The sequence below is a fragment of the Pempheris klunzingeri genome, chromosome 2 (genome assembly GCF_042242105.1).
Source record: "Pempheris klunzingeri isolate RE-2024b chromosome 2, fPemKlu1.hap1, whole genome shotgun sequence".
Lineage (NCBI taxonomy): Eukaryota > Metazoa > Chordata > Actinopteri > Acropomatiformes > Pempheridae > Pempheris > Pempheris klunzingeri.
The window spans coordinates 8,297,209-8,316,994 of NC_092013.1; the positions used below are offsets into that span (position 1 = coordinate 8,297,209).

The window sequence follows — 19,786 nt, forward strand, 5'->3', positions numbered from 1 at the left end:
ACAAGTAGCCATTGCAAAGGTGTGCTCTTCTTTCACAGCGTATTATTAGTAGTAGTAGTATTACATTAGTGGTTGAGATGTGCAGGGACGCAGTGGCCTTCTTCCTGCAGTCAAAACCCGAAGATGGAGCAACAACAAGGTGCTAAACAGGCAATCATGAAACATTAATGAATTGAGAATATCTGCATTAGTTACTTGGTGAAAACACTGATTTATATGACTAAGTCAGTGTTGGCTTTGACCCCAAAATCTAGTCATTAGCATATTTAGCATTCATAAATCAATTACCAACATTTAAAACTGTATTATTAACTGCATTATAAGGGATTTTTCACAACCTGGCAACCAAAATGTGTCTGTTTTTAATGGATTATAACTAATGTATTAATGCATTAATGATTATATACCAATAATAGGGCTGCAACAAGCAATTATTTTCAGTTTTGACTGTTTTCTTGATTATTTGATTAGCTGTTTGGTCAATAAAATGTCCAAAAATTATGAGAAATGTTAATCAGTGTTTCCAAAAGTGTGTACAGACAGTTTTGTACCACAGGAGGCCCGTGCTGCCACCTGTAGTAATATCCATCAACCAGCAGGGGGCGCCACTCTATTGGCCTATATTGTGTAGCCGTGCATCCGGAAGTTGTGTGGCTACATTCATCGGTTTGAATCTGTAGTTCAGTTAGCTGCATTCCTGCTAGTTAGCTAGTAGTGAAACCCACCCAACTTATTAGTTATACGTATATTTATAAGATGTCGGCCGTATGTTAAGGCAGCAGGGAGCGCAGGAAAATGTAGCAGCTGGGAAGTAATGTGAAGTCATCACGGTAAGATAATTTTTTTAAACGGGCCTCTTGTTCAGGAAATAGCTAAAGTTAGCTGACGTTAGCTCTGCCGTAACGTCAGCTAACACGTTTGCTACTATCGAGATAACGTTGGCGCATTTGTCACCTGCCAACGTTACCCAGGTGCTGCAGGTCACACGCCACCAGCTAGTCACGGTTACAGATGTGCTGTGTTCGTACTGAAGCCACATCTGGGCTTCACACGCTGCGCTAGCTCGGGTTTCCATTAATTTTCAGGCCCTGTTATTTGTGCTGTCTTTAAAGAAAAAGTAATGGTGGAGTGGTGTAACGACCTCGTCCTGGCGGCTGCCTGCTAGCTCATTTTAGCGCAGTTTGTTTAGCTTTCAACTACATTTGATAAGTGACAGTAACGTTGGTGATTTATTTTGGACTTGTTGGTGCTGCGTTAATTTTAACATTGTCAAATAATTCTGTTCTTTGACAATTTAACGGTGTTTTGGCCTCGGCCAAGCCAAGACATCGCCGTTATGTGATGGTGCTGATGGTGTTTGAAAGCTGGTTTATCCTTGTTGTTTTTTGGGGGATTTCAGACTTTGTTCGTTTACTATGAGCTCCTTATCGGTCCAGCCTCCGGCATCAAGCGCATCATGCAGGACCCTACCAGGGGAGGGAAATCAGGTACAGTGAAACCAAAACTGTGTCAGCTAATTTGCCGGTGCAGCTATCAAACAATGCATGCACAATTTCATGCTCATAGGCGATACTATCCCCCCACTCCTCCCAGGTACAACCAAAAGCCCCTCTCCTGCAGATTCTGCGTGTTGCTGGAGCACAGGAAGAAGTCTTCACACTAAAAGAGGTGGGTTTACCGGCTCCTAACATGGTGACACCTGAGATCACTCAGATTTTAGTAGTCCTGAGCTCCATATAGGTACCCTGTTGGTGCCTTGTGATATCTGATACCCAGTGTTTTGTGCAGGTGATGCACTATTTGGGTCAGTACATCATTGGGAAGCAACTGTACGACAAACAGAGGCAGCACATAGTCCACTGCCAGGATGACCCGCTGGGGGAGCTGCTGGAGGTGGAGAGCTTCTCTGTCAAAAACCCGAGGTATTCACCCACACCAAAAATGGTCAACTCTCAGTAATGCTGGCCTATGCATATAAGCTTATACATCTATAATACTGAAGTCAATTCTTAACTCTTATATTCTCCTGTTACAGCCCGGTGTATGAAATGCTCAAGAAATACTTAGTTGTGCTTGGTGGTTCTGGTAAGTGATACATTGAATTAATACTTTATGCATTATTTATGTGAACAAATGTTTCCTGCAGGGGGGATTATCAAATAAGAAGCAATATATGAATATGTCTTTTACAGATCATGATGATTTGAAATGGAATTGTCTTTCCCCTTTCTCTTTCCTCTCTGTTTGATGACTTCAATGTTTAATTTGCATCTTTAACGCGGTATATTATGAAGTTAAGATCTTTGGGAATATATAGTGACTTTCATACCATCATATTCCCCCTGTATGTTCTAATAACAGTTTTCTTGTTAGATACATAGCGAGTGCTTGTGATAGTTTGTGCATCTCATGGGGATGCCGGGACCAGAAGAACACAATTTTCCAGGTTGTCCTAAAAAGCCGCAGAAGAAGGACTTACTTAGAGACTGTGATATGATATAATTAAAGGGTGGGGATGTCCTTTTTCTGTTACTATGTCTCATCTGAAATGCAGACGCTGCAGAGAATCTTTCTGTGGGCCGTGAATGTGTAGAGGGCGGTGTGGAGGATCGTGGTCAGGTAAAGCCGAAGCATGGTGCTCAGGAGCAACAGAGCCCGCCATCTTTCTCTCCTCACTACACACAACACTCGGAATAATAATGGACTGGACCAGCAGGCTTAGTGCAAATCTTCTAAAATATAGTATCTAATTGCCACAATCTGTAACTCGCACTGATCACATGCTGGACTGAGACCAGTAGGCCTTAGTGCAGCACCAGGTCACTATAAACTGAGCCGCTGTCAGCTTGTGTGTAATGAGGAGGGGAGGTAAGGGCTGCTGTCTTCGTTGGTGTGCATTTGTACAGAGTGGCACCGTCTCTGTACAACCCCGTCCTTGGTTTGGTCTGGTGGTATTTTCAGCACTATTTTGTGATCCACCAGCACCTCCCAGTGGATGTGGGGACAGAGTCACTCTCTCTGTCTGTTTCAGAGTTCTCGTCTCTGCTCCGAACTGGAGGATCACAACTCCTGATTCAGTCACAGGCCTAACAATGACCCTACGCCCCTTCACCCCTCCCCGTGTTCCTACATCCTTCTTTCCGATTCCCTCCAAAATCCACCTTGACGCAGCCATTGAATGCCCATATGTAACTCAACGTTTTTGAACTATAGTCAGATTGTTGTCCGTCTTCACTCACACTATAAATCAAAGGAGTTAGTGCATTTATAATTGCTGCACTTGTTGAATCCACTCTGGGGTGCTACTAAATGTAAGATATGACCATACTTACCATACGTTTTTCAAAAGTATATTTTGAATCTGCAATTAGATGCCTTTTTAATATATTATATATGTATATATATATACATATATAATATATATCAGTGCGAACACTTTGTATACTTGTATTGTACTTGTATACGACTGTTTGTCTGATACATCTTTATCTATGGATCATATCTTCTCTTTAGTCATTGATTTAATCTTTAGTTTTGACACATTACATATAAAACCTGCTGTGGACTCACTAGTTTCTTCACTTTCCTACCTGTCTCTATCTGTCTCTGTTTATAGTTTTTACCCTCCACACAGTTTTGATGCTCCTATTATCTCCTACATTTGATTTGGCCTCCCTCCCCACTGACCCTTTCCTCATTGCCCAGCCCCTTGTTCCCTTAACCACCACCCCATACCCAGAGGCCATCTTGAAAAGGAGTTGTGAGTCCTCCAAGTACCCAGTTACGGCTCTGTGTTCTAATTTTTGTCCTTCCTCCCTCTGTAGATGTGTGGAGGTGTGGTCAAAGCAGGGCTGGAGGCTGGCAGTGACGGGCCTCTCCTGCAGACCCCCTCCCAGAGACGACCTCGAGAGCCAGACGATGGTGAGCAAACTGTTAAGTGCGCAGCAATATGCTAAGGACAAGACCTGCTCAAAATGTTAGATTTAACTGTTAAAACCTCTCCAGATTCCCTTGAAGGCCTACCACGATCAGCCTGCAAACGGCCCAAACTGGATGTCACTCTGGATGAGTGGGACCTGTCTGGCCTGCCCTGGTGGTTTCTGGGTAATCTCCGTAGTAACTACAGCCGCAGGAGCAACGGCTCCACTGACATCCACACAAACCAAGTAAGAAACCTCATGTGTTGTGAGAAAGTTAATCTAAAATAATCAGTAACAACTAGTTTTTCAAGTCTTTAACACACCAAAAAGAGACATAATTACTTGTTGGCAAATGGCATAAATTGGAGTGTAACAGTGGTGGTCTGACTGATGTGTCAGCTGTCTCCTGCACAGGAGGAGGACACGGCCATCGTGTCGGACACCACCGACGACCTTTGGTTCCTGACGGAGGGTGAGAGTGAACAGGTGAGCGTGGAGATGAAAGAGGCTGCGCTGGAGGAAGGAAGCGGAGGAGAAGGAGAGGTTCCACCTGAGGATGATGATGGAGTAGGGAAGGAAGAGAAAGCAGATCGAGAGGTAAGAGTTTGTTTAGGACTTTAAGGAGGGTTTTCAGGGCTGAGATGAGAAGATGAACACACCGACACAAACCAAGGGTTGAGCTTCAATATGGCTGAGTTTATTCTTCAGCTGAGGAATACATGACACAGTCAGATTGTAGTAGAGAAGCTACCACACATACATATCCAAAACGTTATCATTCACATCATGAAGAGACCTCCATGTGAACCCTTTTAGTGTCACACGAGGCCTCCAAATATCAACAGCAGATTGAAACGTAGAGTTGAAACATCAATAACATACATTAGCATCAGCATACATTAAATATCAGAAACACTAACAGTATAAAGGTGCTTGAATAACAAATGCCCATTCCTATGCATATGTCTACAAATTAATGTGTTAAAGGGTGAATAATAATAATAATAATAATCTATTGGTTCCACTCAAGCTTATACCAATAAAGTTTTTTTATTTTTATTTCTTTGGTAAGGGAAATGCATGCGTTTCCTGCTGAGAGTGAGGACAACGTTATATGTTTGATCAAACGTCTTGTATATTCATCCAGATGCAGGAGGAACCAGATGAAGACTCGCAGTGTTTGAGCGATGACACTGATACAGAGATCTCCACACAGGTTTGTGCCATTTGTGTTGTTTTTTCTCACTGCATGTTGTAGTTTTAGCTAGTTGTACGTTAAAAGTTTGTATCTATTTGACTCCTCAGGATGCGTGGCAGTGCACGGAGTGCAGGAAATATAACACACCTCTCCAGAGGTACTGTGTTCGCTGCTGGGCTCTTCGTAAGAACTGGTACAAAGATGTCCCCCGACTCGCCCATTCCCTTTCTGTTCCTGACATCCCAGCATGCAGCTCTCTCACCACTCACGATGAGGAAGATGACAGCGACACAGGTATCGATGTCCCAGACTGCAGCAGGACAGTGTCTGACCCCGTCATCCTGCCCTCCCACTCCACAGCTGACCGGCCGCTACCCACCATGGTTTCAGGGAAAGGCAAGGGGCCCTGGCCCTCCAGCTTCCACAAGGATGAGCAGCTCTCGGGAGAAGAGAGTCAGGAAAATCTGGGCATGGAGGTGGAAGAAGTTAGGCCTGAGGCACTGCTGGAGCCTTGCAAGCTGTGTCGAGTGCGACCACGCAATGGAAATATAATCCATGGACGTACGGCTCACCTGCTAACCTGTTTCCCATGTGCAAGGAGGCTGCACAAGTTCCAGGCTCCCTGTCCAGGATGTGGGAAGATCATTCAAAAAGTTATTAAGATATTCATCCTCTAGATAGCACATACACACATCTGTCAGGCTCTGGGGACCTAAACAGCAAATAATACAACACACATTTTCAAACACATTCAACCATACAGCTGCATGCAACGTGGTACACACTCTGCACCTTAATCTTACAACCTACACAGATATACACAAATTATAGCACTTGGTGAGACTTGCTCTTGGTTGCATGGTTTATTTTGCGTCATACTGCCTCTGAAGTATTGTTGGATATAACACAAGAGTTTGCCATGCCAAATGTTTTTTTTTGGTGCCACATTTAAGTAAGGGACATACAAAAGTATTTATTTATTTATTAGAAGATCACATTGGAGTGCAGAGTTTGTGTGAGTTTTTATTTGATTTCACGAAGGCTTGATTTTTCAGGCTAAGTGAATTTCCTCATTGAGTTTTATAATGCGTCTGTTAAATGGTGCCACCTAAACTAGTTTTGCTTGCCTTAGTTCTGTTAGTTTTGTTTGATTTTCTTTTTCCATAGATTCACGTCATCCATCATCTGGACAGCAATGGAAAAATAAGTGCAGGTATGTAACTACATTACTTTAAGCATAATCTAGGTCATTTTGCTCTTTTTTTTTTATTTAACCATTTTTGTATCCTCTTAGGTAGTATGGCTGTGAGATTTGAGTTATGAAGACAAGCTTGAAGGAAGAACAGAAACAAAGTCTTAAACCCATGATCTTGTAGCCAACAGCTGCAGCTCCATGAAAGTATCCTCCTAAAGGTTTTCTTTTAAAAACAGTTGTGTTCTCTAAGCGTAAGTGAATGTACTGTAAATTACAAATGTGGTGGCTTAAGTCTCGTTTCTCACAACATAGTATTTTAAAATGTAGAATTGAATTTAACCCTCTCGAGAATCCACAGCCGAAGTATTTACTGTAATTTTCTCTCGGGGTAGGTATTCGATATTAATATGTATTCAGTATCTACAATTGCTAAACTTCTGATTACAGTTATGCCTGCAGTAACTTATGTCACATGATTGTTAATGTTTAAATGTTATCATCAGAAAGGGTACTTTACACCCCTCCTGAACGTATGATAAATGAGCAATTTCTGTATATTTTGTATTTAATTTATTTATGAGTCTATTGTATTGTTTAGATGGCCACCTCTAATGAAGCAGAAGATGGTTGCATTTGTTACAGAGCTCTAATGTGTAATTAACAACAAACATATTTTCTGAAAGATGTACAGAAAGTCATTTTGGAAATAGGCTAAGTTACCAAATGTATCCTCAGTGAAAATGACTGCATAGTACTTATTTGGAGTTTTTGGGGAAGGGAGGGGGTTGATTTAAGCGTTACACTGCCATGTAATGATTCTGAACTTTAATTTGTATATTAGAGATTTTATTTTGATGGTTCTGCGTTATTTGAAGATTGTATCGCGAGTGAGTGTGTGTGTGTGTGTGTGTGTGTGTGTGTGTGTGTGTGAGTGAGTGAGCGAGCTGCCTTTAAGTACATTACGCGCCACAATGCTCACAAACAAGATATCCACAGATAGAAAGCATTTAACTCTTGTCTCTGCTTAGCGTAGAGGGAAACAATCATAGTTCCTTGATCTGCTCTTAACTTGCGCTTAATCTTTCTGCCAGCAGGTGGGGAGAAGTCTCAATATTATATCTGGTACCCACAGAAACAGTAGAGCACCAGTAATGACATGTAATGCTTAAATAGAGCATGCCTCCTGTTGTGACTAGAGCCAGCACTGAGCTGGTGGGAAATCAGCGATATAAAAGATTAATGTAGCCTGTTGTATTCGTAACCGGCGTTCTTGTGCATCGACAGAAACAAACCTCTAGATACAGACCTCATAAAAATGGCTTAGTGCATACAATACTATTGAGACTGGTTCAGAATGATATAACTTAATTGTTGCGACTATTGGCGTTAAGACTATAATGTGCTCAAACGTGGTACAGCTAATATAGTTCTTGTTTTCTAATTGTCATGGAATAAAATAAGGTGTTTTGTAAAGCAGTGAAGTGTACGGTGTCACTTATTTCATTTACTGCTGACCAGAGGGGCAGTTGATGTACAGTACCCACTGGTGAACAGAGCTATGTGAGGGGTGTGTGTGTGTGTGTTTTGGCCGAAGAATAAGTCATTGTATGACAGGCCAGCTGTCATGTGTCCTCTCCTTCTTGACTGGGCTCCAGCACCTGCATCTCCTCTGCTTACTCACTGTTCTGCATCCTTGTGTCCACCTTATCTGTGTCCTCTTGTCCAGAAGTGGGACAGACACCACTTCACACTGCAGCATATATGTTGCTGTAATACTGCTGCTATCTGACTTACTTCAGCTGAGTTATCACAGGGTGTTATTTAGATGACAATTGCTTATTCAAATATTCTCAGTGTGGAAAGTCCCCAGCGGGGCTCTCCACCATCTGACACCACCTAAGGGTTCATTTAAGCCCACAGAATATCTTGAACAGACATTTCTGTTACATATCAGTATTTTTAATAGAAGTGAAGGCAAATTATTTATGAAGTTCATTGAAGCAGTGGCCATAGTTGTATTTTGCTTGTTATAAAACATAAATGAAAAGAATTAGTGGAAGTACTTAAGTATTATCTGGAAACTGAACTTTAAGAATCAGATCAAATCAGAAAAATGGCCTGTGACTGTTTATCATTAGATTAATATGTCTCGTGTAAATGTATGAGCAACATTTTGTTTCTGTAGATGGTTAGTTTTATATTTTATATATACAGTTTGACTAATTGAGCTTTTTTTCTTTCTTTTTTTTTTACTTTTTAAGATTTGTAATTTAAGAGAAGTCACGTTTTGGAGGCTGGAACAGACATGGCATTTTCACAAGAAAAGTAACTTAAACGTGTTTACAAAAATAGTTTCATTCATTTTCTTAGTGGACTCCTCAACAGATCAGCCCTTTGAGCTGTAATTTCATTTACTGTCAGGCAGTTTAATCTACAGCATTGCATCCTATTTCACAAGCTCTTCATATGATTGGATAAGATCTTTATTTGAGAGGCATCAATATATTATTTGTATCAGTGTATGATTCCAGATAACTGTAGAGGAAAAACAAGGCCCACTTCATTACATTTAGAAATGGTAATGTAGAACTGAAATACTTAAAGCACAATTTTCTTTCATTTGTGCCAAAGTACACTAATAGTACATATTTACATTCCACCACTGGCAAACATCAGGCAGCACGGAGGGAAGGAAAGCGTTGCTGTCCTCCCTGTGATTTACACAGCACAGTATCAAACGCTGCTAACAGCCATACTGGAATGCTTTCCTTCATTTTGCATCTAATTCAAGAATGGCGTACGGCTTTGTCCGTGGCGTCTGGCACGTCACAGAGCGTAGAGAAGAAGAATGGCATAACACCCCTGGTGAAATGGCACCCAGAGCTTGGCAGCTCCAGAATGGCACGGCCCAGGGAGTGGTAGGAGGTCTGCAAGTTTCCATGGCGACAGTGCCTCCATCCCAACATCCCAGAATAACTTAACACATTCTCCCTTTATCCCCTATGGCGTATGCAATACTTCCTAGAGGGAAAATAGTTAACATGGAAGCTCTGCATAGAACATTGTTCCCATATTTATTATACTTATACTACAATGCTTATTATTTTATTGCTCCTGCAGTTTCTTTGTTCTTGTATTTCAAGCATTAATAAATACACATAGTGTGTCAGTGTCACTCACTTCCTGTGTCCTTTGTCTGCATACCATTCATCAGGATGGCGAGCCTCAGCCTGTTTACCCTTCTTTGCTTTCCTCTGGTTGTGTGTCTGGATATGTGTAACTGTATCTGTGTGGCCAGGACCTTTCTTCTTCACCTCCGCGCAGACACACACACACACACTTTCCCTCTGTTGTGTCCGACTATTTGGTCGCTCCAGAAACCAGGCCGCTAAATTTGTCCCACTGGTGACATGGGAGAAGGTCAGTGGAGCCAGAGCAAAACAAAGATAGGGATAGGAAAAAGTGATAAAAACAGGGGGAATTTCAAAATAAGAGCAGAATGAGAAGTAGTAGACGTGATTAGAGGAGAAACGTATTTCTTGTCTTTCCTTGGACGCGCAGCAGGAAGTCAGATGTGGAAGATGATACTGAAAAGCTGGGCTGACTGGGATCAGGACATCATTTCCGCTTAGCCATCCACTCAAATCTTACAACACTCGTATCTCTTTCTCCTAGAGGAGCTATTCTCATTGTGGTTTACACTTGGGCAATGTCAAGGTGTAAATTGCCTTCAAATTAAACTGGATAGATTTTAAGAAGGCCGCACTTTATCCTGTCAGACACCTTATTGATTAACAGTAAAATTGGCAATCTCAAAAAGATGGATGCTGTTTGGTTTTCAGCCTGTGGTGCCTATTTTGAGTGATCATACAACTTGTGGCATTATTGGAATATACAGTATGTCATGTAAATAATCTCATTGTTTGTATCAGTGAAGAGTTATTTACAGTGAATAACTTTAGGGCTACCATGTGCTGCAAACTATGTGTGGGAAGTGGGTTATGTATGTAGGTATGAGTATGTATGGTTGTTTGTCCATGTGTGCTGGAGCCTTGCAGTGAGTGGGATGCCAGTGAAGGGAAGGGCAGCGGATGGCTCAGGGGCTCAGTCCATTCCTGTGATTTAACATGACACCACTTGCACTAAGACTGCGACAGCTGCGTATGCACATGCCGGCCATTCTGTTTGTTGTAGGGGATTACTCTGCGATAAAAGCCCCAGTGAGCAGAAGCATGGCTGGGCTACAGAACTACTGTTTCCCCCCTGACTTTGAAAGCTTTCTCCAGGCCTCCAGAGCCTTGTGAAAACACAGGTGGGGGCACTTCATTCTGAATAGGAATGAATGGGAGTATTCTCCCGATGATTAGCTGGGCTGTAGTAGTGTCACATCACCTTCAGACATCAGTCAAACGGAACAGCACCGCAGCTTATGTAAGGTTCATTACTCAACAGAAATAGTGGGGTATAGTAGAGTAATAATCAGCTCTTACCGATCCCATTCATTTGCTGCAGAGTAGTTATGTAATTGATTTGCTTTTACTGTCTTACGTCGATTACTGTCTGAGAGGAGTACACTGCTTCGTCATTTTTCGCCATTAATGTTGTGCAGTCAGGATAAAATCACCATAATCTGAAAGAAGAGAGCTCTGCGTCGTCCAGTATGAAAAAACGCAATCAAAGGGTCCAGCAATGGACGTGCAGTTATCATGGCGACACACATGGGCATCTGTTGCTGTCACTATGGTGACCATGTCCTTTCCAAAAGGCACTTAATCAGTCCATAATATTGTTGCATGAGTCCAGACTTCAAACACAATACACACCAGGAGTAATCCAGTTTAAACACAGGACACAGACACTTTTCTAAAACCTGTGTCCTATGTTTATGTTGCTCCTTCCACAACCACATTCACCATATATGCAAGAATGTAATAGAGAGTAACTCTTCTAAATGTTACCCACTGTTTTAATAATGGAATAGAGGTTGACCAGGTTTTTCTATTGGCAGAAACTTCTGTGTTGATGTTGATTCATTGCATCAAGTCTTAATTAAGAAATTAGATTTCTTTTCAAGGCAAAATACAAAAAAAAAAGACTTGCAAAGGAAAATGTATTTTGGTTCAAATTTGAGGGAAAATGTTGTCAGTGCTCATCTGTTATACTTTCACAGAGAAATTTAAATTTTCTCCACAGCCAAGTAATTTGAATAAATATGATGATTTTCAGATGATGAATTATTTACTTGGGTTTAAATAAACTTCTGTCAGTCTCTCTGGTAAATTAAGAATTTAGCTTAAGGATGTTTTCTCTGGAAAACAACAGCTGCTTTAACACAACTAAAGTCTAACTAAAGTCAAACAATTCTTTTAGATTATCTTCTCATCAGTTGAGATAAATTATGTAGTCCTTTCATGGAAAAGAGGAACTGTAAAATAAAGCATCATGAAACACACATATTCCATTGAATATGATCTGCTTTTGTAGTTGTTGTATATTATATTGTATTTCACTGGATAAAGGTCCCTGTTTATCCACCTTTAACCAGCACTCCTTCACTGTTGTTGTGTTATTCTCCTCTTACATATCTGAGATTTCCCGACTGCGCTCAGATGACAGTTCTCCAGGTCAGTGGTGATCTTGAGGCTAACCTGGGGTGAGGAGGACTGATCCCTCTCCCTTCCTCCCCCCCTGCTCAGCTGTCTGACAATGTGCTGCTGCTTGTCACTGAGGAGAAGTGGAACAGTGTAGCCAGTGACAGGGCAATCCCTGCTACACACACACACACACACACATATACACACAAAAACACACACGCACACACACATGCACACGTAAACACACACATGGGGACCCATATACATTTGCACACACATACAAAATGTATTATGTGTAAATAATTTGGCTTCTACTGTTTCAAATCACACAGTTATCTGTGTTTCAAACTGCCTTACAGCTAATTAACGTTTTATTGGTGTTCATGTGGTTTCTCTGAGATCTTCTCTGAGATCCTCACTCATCTATCAATATATATCCTCTTTAGAATTAAATCAAACGTTATTATTGACATTATTTAACTATATTTTACTTTGTGTTACCTCTGACATGCGGGTGATCAAGTATAGATAGCTAAAATAAAAAGTAGCTCTCTCAAGTTAATAAATATAAATTAAATCTAGGTGTAATCCCAATTGCCATTTAACTGAATGTTTCATCTGATCTGTCTTTTGTTTGATTTCCTCACTGGGCTCATTCAGACTGAGTTTAGAATGGAGTATACAGTGTGTGCAGTATCCACAAACAGTAAATAAACACCCGATTTCCTCTGGTTTGCTGCATCTCAAGTGTTCACTTCAAAATGCTGAGAGGACACTTGTTCCTCAAACAAGACACAAGTGTGTGTCTGAAGCTACGACAAAACACACACACACACACACATCCAAGTTCTCTAGTTCTGCTGACAATGGGTTAAGATGACAGAGGGTTATGAGTGACTCTGACACACTGCAGACCCCCTCCCTGCTGTACCCCTGAGGGCAACACAGGCGTCTTTGTACTCACTCCACCATCAGTGACTATCCATCACAGACTAACCTGACAGCCCACTGCAGCCCTGCGCCAAGCTTTGACTCTGCACTCTGCCTCAACCCCAAACGTGGGCCCAAAGCCCAGGACTAGACCACAATCCACCATCCAGACCAATGCCTGGCGCCCAGTCCCAGAGCTGAACTCTCTGTCTCCATCAACAAGTTAATTCATCTTTAATTGAGCGGGGTAGTTTGATTCACAGCTGAAAGGCAAAAAATTGTAAATAAACCTTTGAAAGGGTTAGATAATAATGAATTGAGAAAGATAGTGACTCTTGGAAGTAGCCAATCACTCACAGACACCTGTAGAAGACACTACAGTGTGTATTTGTCTTTCTTGTTTGCACTTTTTGTATTTTTACATATATTTAGGCTTCCAGTGCACCTGCCTTTAATTAAGCAGCAATTAAGAGTCCCATTAAGATGTGAATGAAAAGCACAGGTGTAATTAATTACGCTTACAGCACTCTTCCTTTTCAGTAAACTTTCCAATTGAACCAACATGTACCATAACACGACCCTGAAAGAGACACACTTCAATGAAATGCATCCATAATCAGTGTTATCAATTAAACCTGTGCTTTTTCTAACATTACATGTCAAAAATATCAATATGCTCTTAAAAGCAATGTGCTTTGAGTGCTTAAACATTGTGCTGTACAGTGTATCAAATGGCATCTAGTAACTTTTTACGGAGCTACCATAAATGCATCATCAGGTTAATGAAGAAATACATTAACAAAAAAAAAAAAAAGTCACTACTTAGATTTAAAAAAACAAACTTTGTAAGAGTTAGCTTGTCAACTAAGATGCTGTTTTAGTTACTCTAAGTTTAGTGATGCTACAGAAATACACATTAGGCCTTTATGGATGACAAACCTAACCCACACTATTTCAGGCCTCCTCACTCTGGCACTGGTAGTTTTATGCTGTAGCTGGGCAGCTCGCTCTAAAGGGAGGCGTTAGCCACACAGTCCTCTCAGTTCCTCATTGTGTCAGTGGGAAAAGTTGGAAATCGTAGTTTGTTATTAATAGATGACTTAAATAAATAAAGTTTTAATTTATTTCACCACCTGGTTAAAGGTTAAAGGGAAAACACGTAGCTTTACATTTCTTTTTACTCCTCATTTTAATTATCTTAAAGGGCTGTTGTATTTTAGGCCTCCACAGTTGAATGATGGAAGAAAATTACCTCCCACATTTTAAGGATTTTGTCTTCTCATCATGAGAAAAGTGAATATGAACCTGTGGTGTTATATTTAGGTGTGTTTTTTTAAAGTTAGAAATAATAAAGTAGAGGCATTCATAGAAGAAGAAAGGACAACATGTGACATGCCTCAATTTTGACGGGAACCAGACACCAACATGCCCTGTATGTATTATGCAGTGTGGCCACAACACAGAGCAACCCCCCAATTTACAGCAAACATTTCCTGCCAGGCATGTGTAGTACTGTGATAAACCTGTGGTCGTTGTTGGGGATAACTAATTCCATGTAATCTAGTTACAAAATAAACATAATTGTCATCTTTTGCACGTAGAAAAAAAGGGGTGACATCTGAGTATATTCTTTTGTGTAAAAAAAGCGGCTGGAATATAACATTCATTCTTTGTGCTGCTTTGCATCTGTTTGCCCTGTAGGAATGCTTTCATTTGGAACAGATAACACGGGTCATTACAGCTACTGGGACAAATTTGAGTGGAATATCAAAGGTAGGATGGCTGACAAGTAGCTGTCTCTATGTGTACAGAGGTTTGGGACATTTGGCACTATGTGCTCAAATTTTAAGAGTTGTTTTTGATTCAAATTCAAACAAGAGAACCAATCAATGCATATTGCTCTAAGCAACGTGAGTCTACCATGGCTGCAACCAGCTGACCTCTTCAAGGCGGGTGGCCGTGTTGTTGTATAACAACACTTTCAGTGCTGTAAATTCAACGATGTTTTCCTCAATCTTATTTCAAGTTATACTGAAGAACTGTGGATAAAAAATTGACAGTAATCAGTGTTAAGCACCATAAGCGGATTATAAAATAATGGGCCCCATGTTGAGCATGGTTGTGAGGTTTACACTGCCTTCTTTAGATTAATGTTTTTAGGGCTTTTCAGTCTCACTACCCAGTTTGAAACATTTGTTTGAACAATTAATAAATAAATAATTAAATAATAAATAAAAATAATCAAATGTAATTAGTTACAATTCTTTGATTAAGTAATTAAAATAGTTACTTATTACTTTTTTAACTGGTTAATTAGTAATCTGTGATTTATTACATTTTAAAAGTAGCCTTGCCAACAATGTCTATGGTGGTAATATAGGATACTCAAAAATGTAATACATGTCACACTATGCCTTTTAATTCCAGGGCACTTCTCTGCTGACAGAGGTGTGTGTTTTGGCTGTTTGTCCATGCAAGCGGAAGCCAGTCCAAATTAGTTGGTGAGCTATTAGGGTGAAACATGTCCTGGAAGGATTAACACCCGGTGGCTAGTCTAACAGTACGACTGACTGCAACAGGTCAGGACAACGAAGGCCATAGCTCTGCGTATTGTCCCTAAATTTCTGAGGGTGACGCGAGCCAGTGTCAACTTGGTTCTCGACTTACTGTATCATACTCCGTCCATTCCTGCACAGGCCTGTCTGACTCTGAGCCCAGTATAGCTCAGAGGGTCACTTGCATCACACTGTGCAATCATCTTAGAAGGAAAATCAGGAGATGTGAATGTGGTTATATAAAACAAAGACCTAACAATGGCATGAGCTTTTATGTCATCTAAGCTTTTAGTGTTGACCTGGATGATCGTTCTGAACCTTCAGTCACAACAAGTGTTTATCTGTGACCTACTTTTGAGTAAACAGCAATCTCTGGTCACATTTCCTTTGAGAACTACAAGTCAAACAACTTCTTGTCATTGCATATCATTGGCTCCTACTAGAAGTGACAGCTGTCCCTAGATTGTCCCTACTGCTCATCCCCCTCCTCCACCCCCATTCCAGGGGACTTCATGCAGCCTATGGTGTCATAGAGGGAGACGCAAGTCTGGGATTAGCTCATTAAGACGGACATCTTTGATCCGGGGTTATATCTCCCATTTCCACAGCAACTTGATCATATCCTGGCCTCTTAAGACATGCACGAGCGCACAGACCCACACAAGGGCACACACACACACACACACACACACACATGCACGCACACACACACACACACACACACACACACACACACACACACACACACAAATGGGCCTAAAAGCCCTCGAGAGCAGGGCCCAACAGAGATGTGAAGTGTAGATGTGCAGCAACAGCTAAACGTCGTGTCAGGTTTCTGGGGGCTCGTGCTAAATTTAACCCTGTGATCCTGCAGCAGGCAGAGGGGTTTAAATGCCAGCCTACAGTTGCTCCACACCAGTTGTTCTCCACACGTCTTCCACTCATCACAAACTCAGGCCGGAGACGAAGGCAGGCACACACGTACACTCCGACAGACACGCTCCAGGCACAGGACCGAAGACCACATACAGTAGAGCAGTTCCAGGGGAAGCAGGAATCTTTGTCCCCTTTGAGACCACAACTACAACTCCACTATGGAGCTTTTCGAGACCAACCCTTACTTCTTCCCTGACCAGCGCTTCTACGAGGGAGGGGACAGCTACTTCCCCTCTCGCCTACCTGGGGCGTATGACCAAAACGCCTACCAGGATAGGAACTCCATGATGGGCTTGTGTGGGAGTCTATCTGGGGGTGCTGGAGTTGGGGTGACAGGAGCAGAGGACAAAGCCTCTCCATCCAGTCTGTCGCCTCTCTCCGAGCCCCACTGCCCGGGTCAGTGCCTGCCCTGGGCCTGTAAGCTGTGCAAAAGGAAGACGGTTACCATGGACCGTCGGAGAGCGGCCACACTGAGGGAGAAGAGGCGCCTGAAGAAGGTGAATGAGGCCTTTGATGCTCTGAAGAGGAGCACCCTGATGAACCCAAACCAGAGGCTGCCCAAGGTGGAGATCTTGCGGAGTGCCATCCAGTATATCGAAAGGCTGCAGGCCCTGGTGTCTTCCCTCAACCAGCAGGACACTGAGACGGGACAGCAAGGACTGCACTACCGACCCAGCCCAGCCCAGCCCAGAGTGAGTAGGCCAGAGAGGATGAGGATAAGCAGAAGGCCACTTATTTAGCCAAGAGGCAAACAGAAGGAGCAGGAGGGGGAAAGACATAATGTACTAATTGGGAAGAGGCAGAAGATGTTGAGACAAACGAGAAATCTGAAGTTGACAAAGAAAGACACAAGACAGGCCAAACTTGGATTAGTAGTAGAAGTAAAAATGTTCTTGACACTGCATGTGTCTCTAAAGCCTGCTTCAGGACTGATCACTGTGGCAGTTTAGAGGTTTCCACTGGGGAGATCTATATAATCCAGTTTTCAGATGTAATGTGTCAGAATATAGAAATCTTTCTCCTGTTGAAAGGTTCACAGAAACAACAATAACAAAATGATCAGACAGCTGCATTCATTGTCTTTGTCAAATGGTTTGTTACAAGATCTCTTTTGTATTCAGCTTTATTTTCTGATGGAAAAGTCTTGTTTCTCTTGTTGTGTTGATAATGTAAACTGGCCTCTGAGGATGCATTGCCGGTGGTATGCGTGTGTGGCATTACACTGCACTGTAGTGTGCGCTGTGTTTCTGTGTGGGACGGGGTGTGCCGTGTCATAACACCAAGTGACTGACAGCAACTTCTGTGTGTGCATCTCCATGGTAACAGGTGTCGTCGTCAAGCGAGCCCAGTTCGGGCAGCACCTGCTGCAGTAGCCCAGAGTGGAGCAGCACCCCCGAGCAGTGCACGCAGAGCTACAGCAGCGAGGGTGAGTACAGTTCACACACAGTCTCATTACACAACACAAACAGGCCAGTGAACCCCTGCCCGGATTCTGAATGTGTGACTGGGTCTCTTTGCAGATCTCCTGAGCACTGCTGACTCTCCGGAGCAGGGCAACATGCGCGCTCTGACCTCCATCGTGGACAGCATCACTGCAGCAGACGCAACTGTGGCCTTTCCTATGGACATTCCCAAATAGGTCTTCCGAACAGTGGACCCATAGGTGCACAAAGAGCCACAGCCTAAAAGGAAAATGACAATTGGCAAAGCAACTGGTCCTAAATTCCAATGTAATTTATTTTTGAGCTCTACTGATCTGAGTGTCTTATGCTAAAATTCAAAAGTAGAGATTTATTTGAATTGTAACTCTGATTGCTGATCAATGGGTCTGCTAGCCAAACAGAATTCCTCCTGTTCACAATGAGGCCTTATTCCCTTTATTCCTTGCGGTCCAGACCTGCCTGTTAGAGCCAGTTGAGCTTAGTCTAACTAGAGATTGAAGGACTTTGCTGCATGAACACCTAGTTACTAGAGTGGATCTTCTGTTGGACTTGCCTCCAGTCTGATAGAGCCACAGACGAATGATAAAGCCTGGTTTTCTCCTGACTTAATTTAAGTTTTCCTCTTTTCAAAACCTTTCCCTGATCTTTCATTCTTTTTGTGTGTGTTTTCATGCTTAAAAAAACATGAGTTTATTTGTGGGGCCAATATGTACCATGGCAGTTTTGACCAAGATCTGCTTAATTTAAACTGGTTATGAATGCTAGTGATGTAAATACGTTCCCTTTTTCTACAGAGTGGTTTTGCCATTTTATTTTTTATTTTTTGCTAACTTATTTTTGACTTTTATAACTAAGATTGTTGTGTATTTGTAGATGTTTCTGAAAAGTGATATTTTCTGTCAACTTCTTGCAATAAAGACCATTTTCAATACATTGTTTGTCATCGTCCTTAACCACCAATGGGACACTTTGACTGCAATAACTTCAAAAGAAACACAACCTCCAAATCTTTAAAAAACAGCTTTACTTATGTCTATATAGTGTCATAAATACAGTTCACTTTTTTAAATAGCCAAATAATAAAATCTTGATTTGTCAGCATTGTTTCACACCTGGAATAAAGACACAGTACTCATAGCTGCCACATAGCACATTACACCTTTTAGACACCTTGAAAAAACTGTAAAATAAAATAAATAAAAGATTGTACACCCATCCAGCACTTCACTGGTTCATATGCTGTGTTCTCATTGGATGAGGAGTTGGTCAGCCAAGAGTACTGACTGCTCACTGGCACGTCTCCATGGCAACTAAATGGGAGGCGGCGGAACAGGATTAGACGAGTCCGTCACTTTGAGCAGTTTTACATTGGCTGATGTTTGAGCAGCAGTTTACAGTTTGATTTGAGAGAAAGTAAGGAATCAACGGAGAGGAGCTACAGTGTTCACACTACCCATCCACAAAGAAACGTCATGGTCACATGGCTGGGGTCGGCCTTTCACACACAGCTCCACAAGTCCCGAGCAGAGAGATCATTTGCTCACTCACACGCTCACACACACACACATGCGCGCGCACACTCTTCATATTAAAGGATTCTCTCTATTCTAGGCTACATAGTGTCATACTGAAGGCGAGAGAGGCGAAGAGAGGAGAGGTAACAGCTACATAGTGTCAAAAGAGGAGGAGAAAGGGAAAAGGAAAGAAGAGGAGAAGAGGCAAAGAGAGAAGTCTGAAATTGGACCCATGAACCTGTGAAGAGTCCTTGTAGAAACACACCCCCTCTTTAGTGAGACCCTCCCACTAACGATTCACACACTTACAGCATACAGCAAAAGACACACAAAGGTCCGACACAGAGAGAAAGAAAGAGAAAGAGAAAGAGAGAGAGAACAGTCACTATTGAATACAGGGCATTGGGTTTCGTACAGCAATGATATTATAGTATTTTCCATATATATTTCCAATATATATATTTATATATATATAATATTTCTATAAAAAACATAAGTCATC

The 19,786-nt window shown here is 41.8% G+C and overlaps 2 protein-coding genes across 4 annotated transcripts; both read left to right on the forward strand.

Annotated features, from left to right (window-relative positions):
• Positions 1-671: 671 nt before the first annotated feature.
• Positions 672-7,783, forward strand: mdm4 (MDM4 regulator of p53). 3 transcript variants are annotated; one of them, XM_070842401.1, is made up of 12 exons: positions 672-830; positions 1,400-1,487; positions 1,594-1,668; positions 1,789-1,922; positions 2,036-2,085; positions 2,555-2,619; positions 3,825-3,921; positions 4,006-4,166; positions 4,320-4,517; positions 5,068-5,136; positions 5,226-6,331; positions 6,413-7,783. In XM_070842401.1, the coding sequence occupies exons 2-11, from the start codon at positions 1,416-1,418 to the stop codon at positions 5,793-5,795; spliced, it is 1,491 nt and encodes a 496-aa protein (XP_070698502.1). In that variant the 5' UTR covers positions 672-830; positions 1,400-1,415; the 3' UTR covers positions 5,796-6,331; positions 6,413-7,783. The 3 variants fall into 3 exon arrangements, with proteins under 3 accessions (XP_070698502.1, XP_070698519.1, XP_070698510.1); XM_070842418.1 differs by having other exon boundaries at positions 4,335-4,517; XM_070842409.1 differs by having other exon boundaries at positions 5,226-7,783.
• Positions 7,784-16,343: 8,560 nt separating this feature from the next.
• On the forward strand, positions 16,344-18,701 carry myog (myogenin). Its single transcript, XM_070840635.1, has 3 exons — positions 16,344-17,020; positions 17,655-17,754; positions 17,849-18,701. Exons 1-3 carry the CDS (start codon positions 16,487-16,489, stop codon positions 17,965-17,967), a joined length of 753 nt encoding a protein of 250 aa, XP_070696736.1. The 5' UTR covers positions 16,344-16,486; the 3' UTR covers positions 17,968-18,701.
• Positions 18,702-19,786: the final 1,085 nt, after the last annotated feature.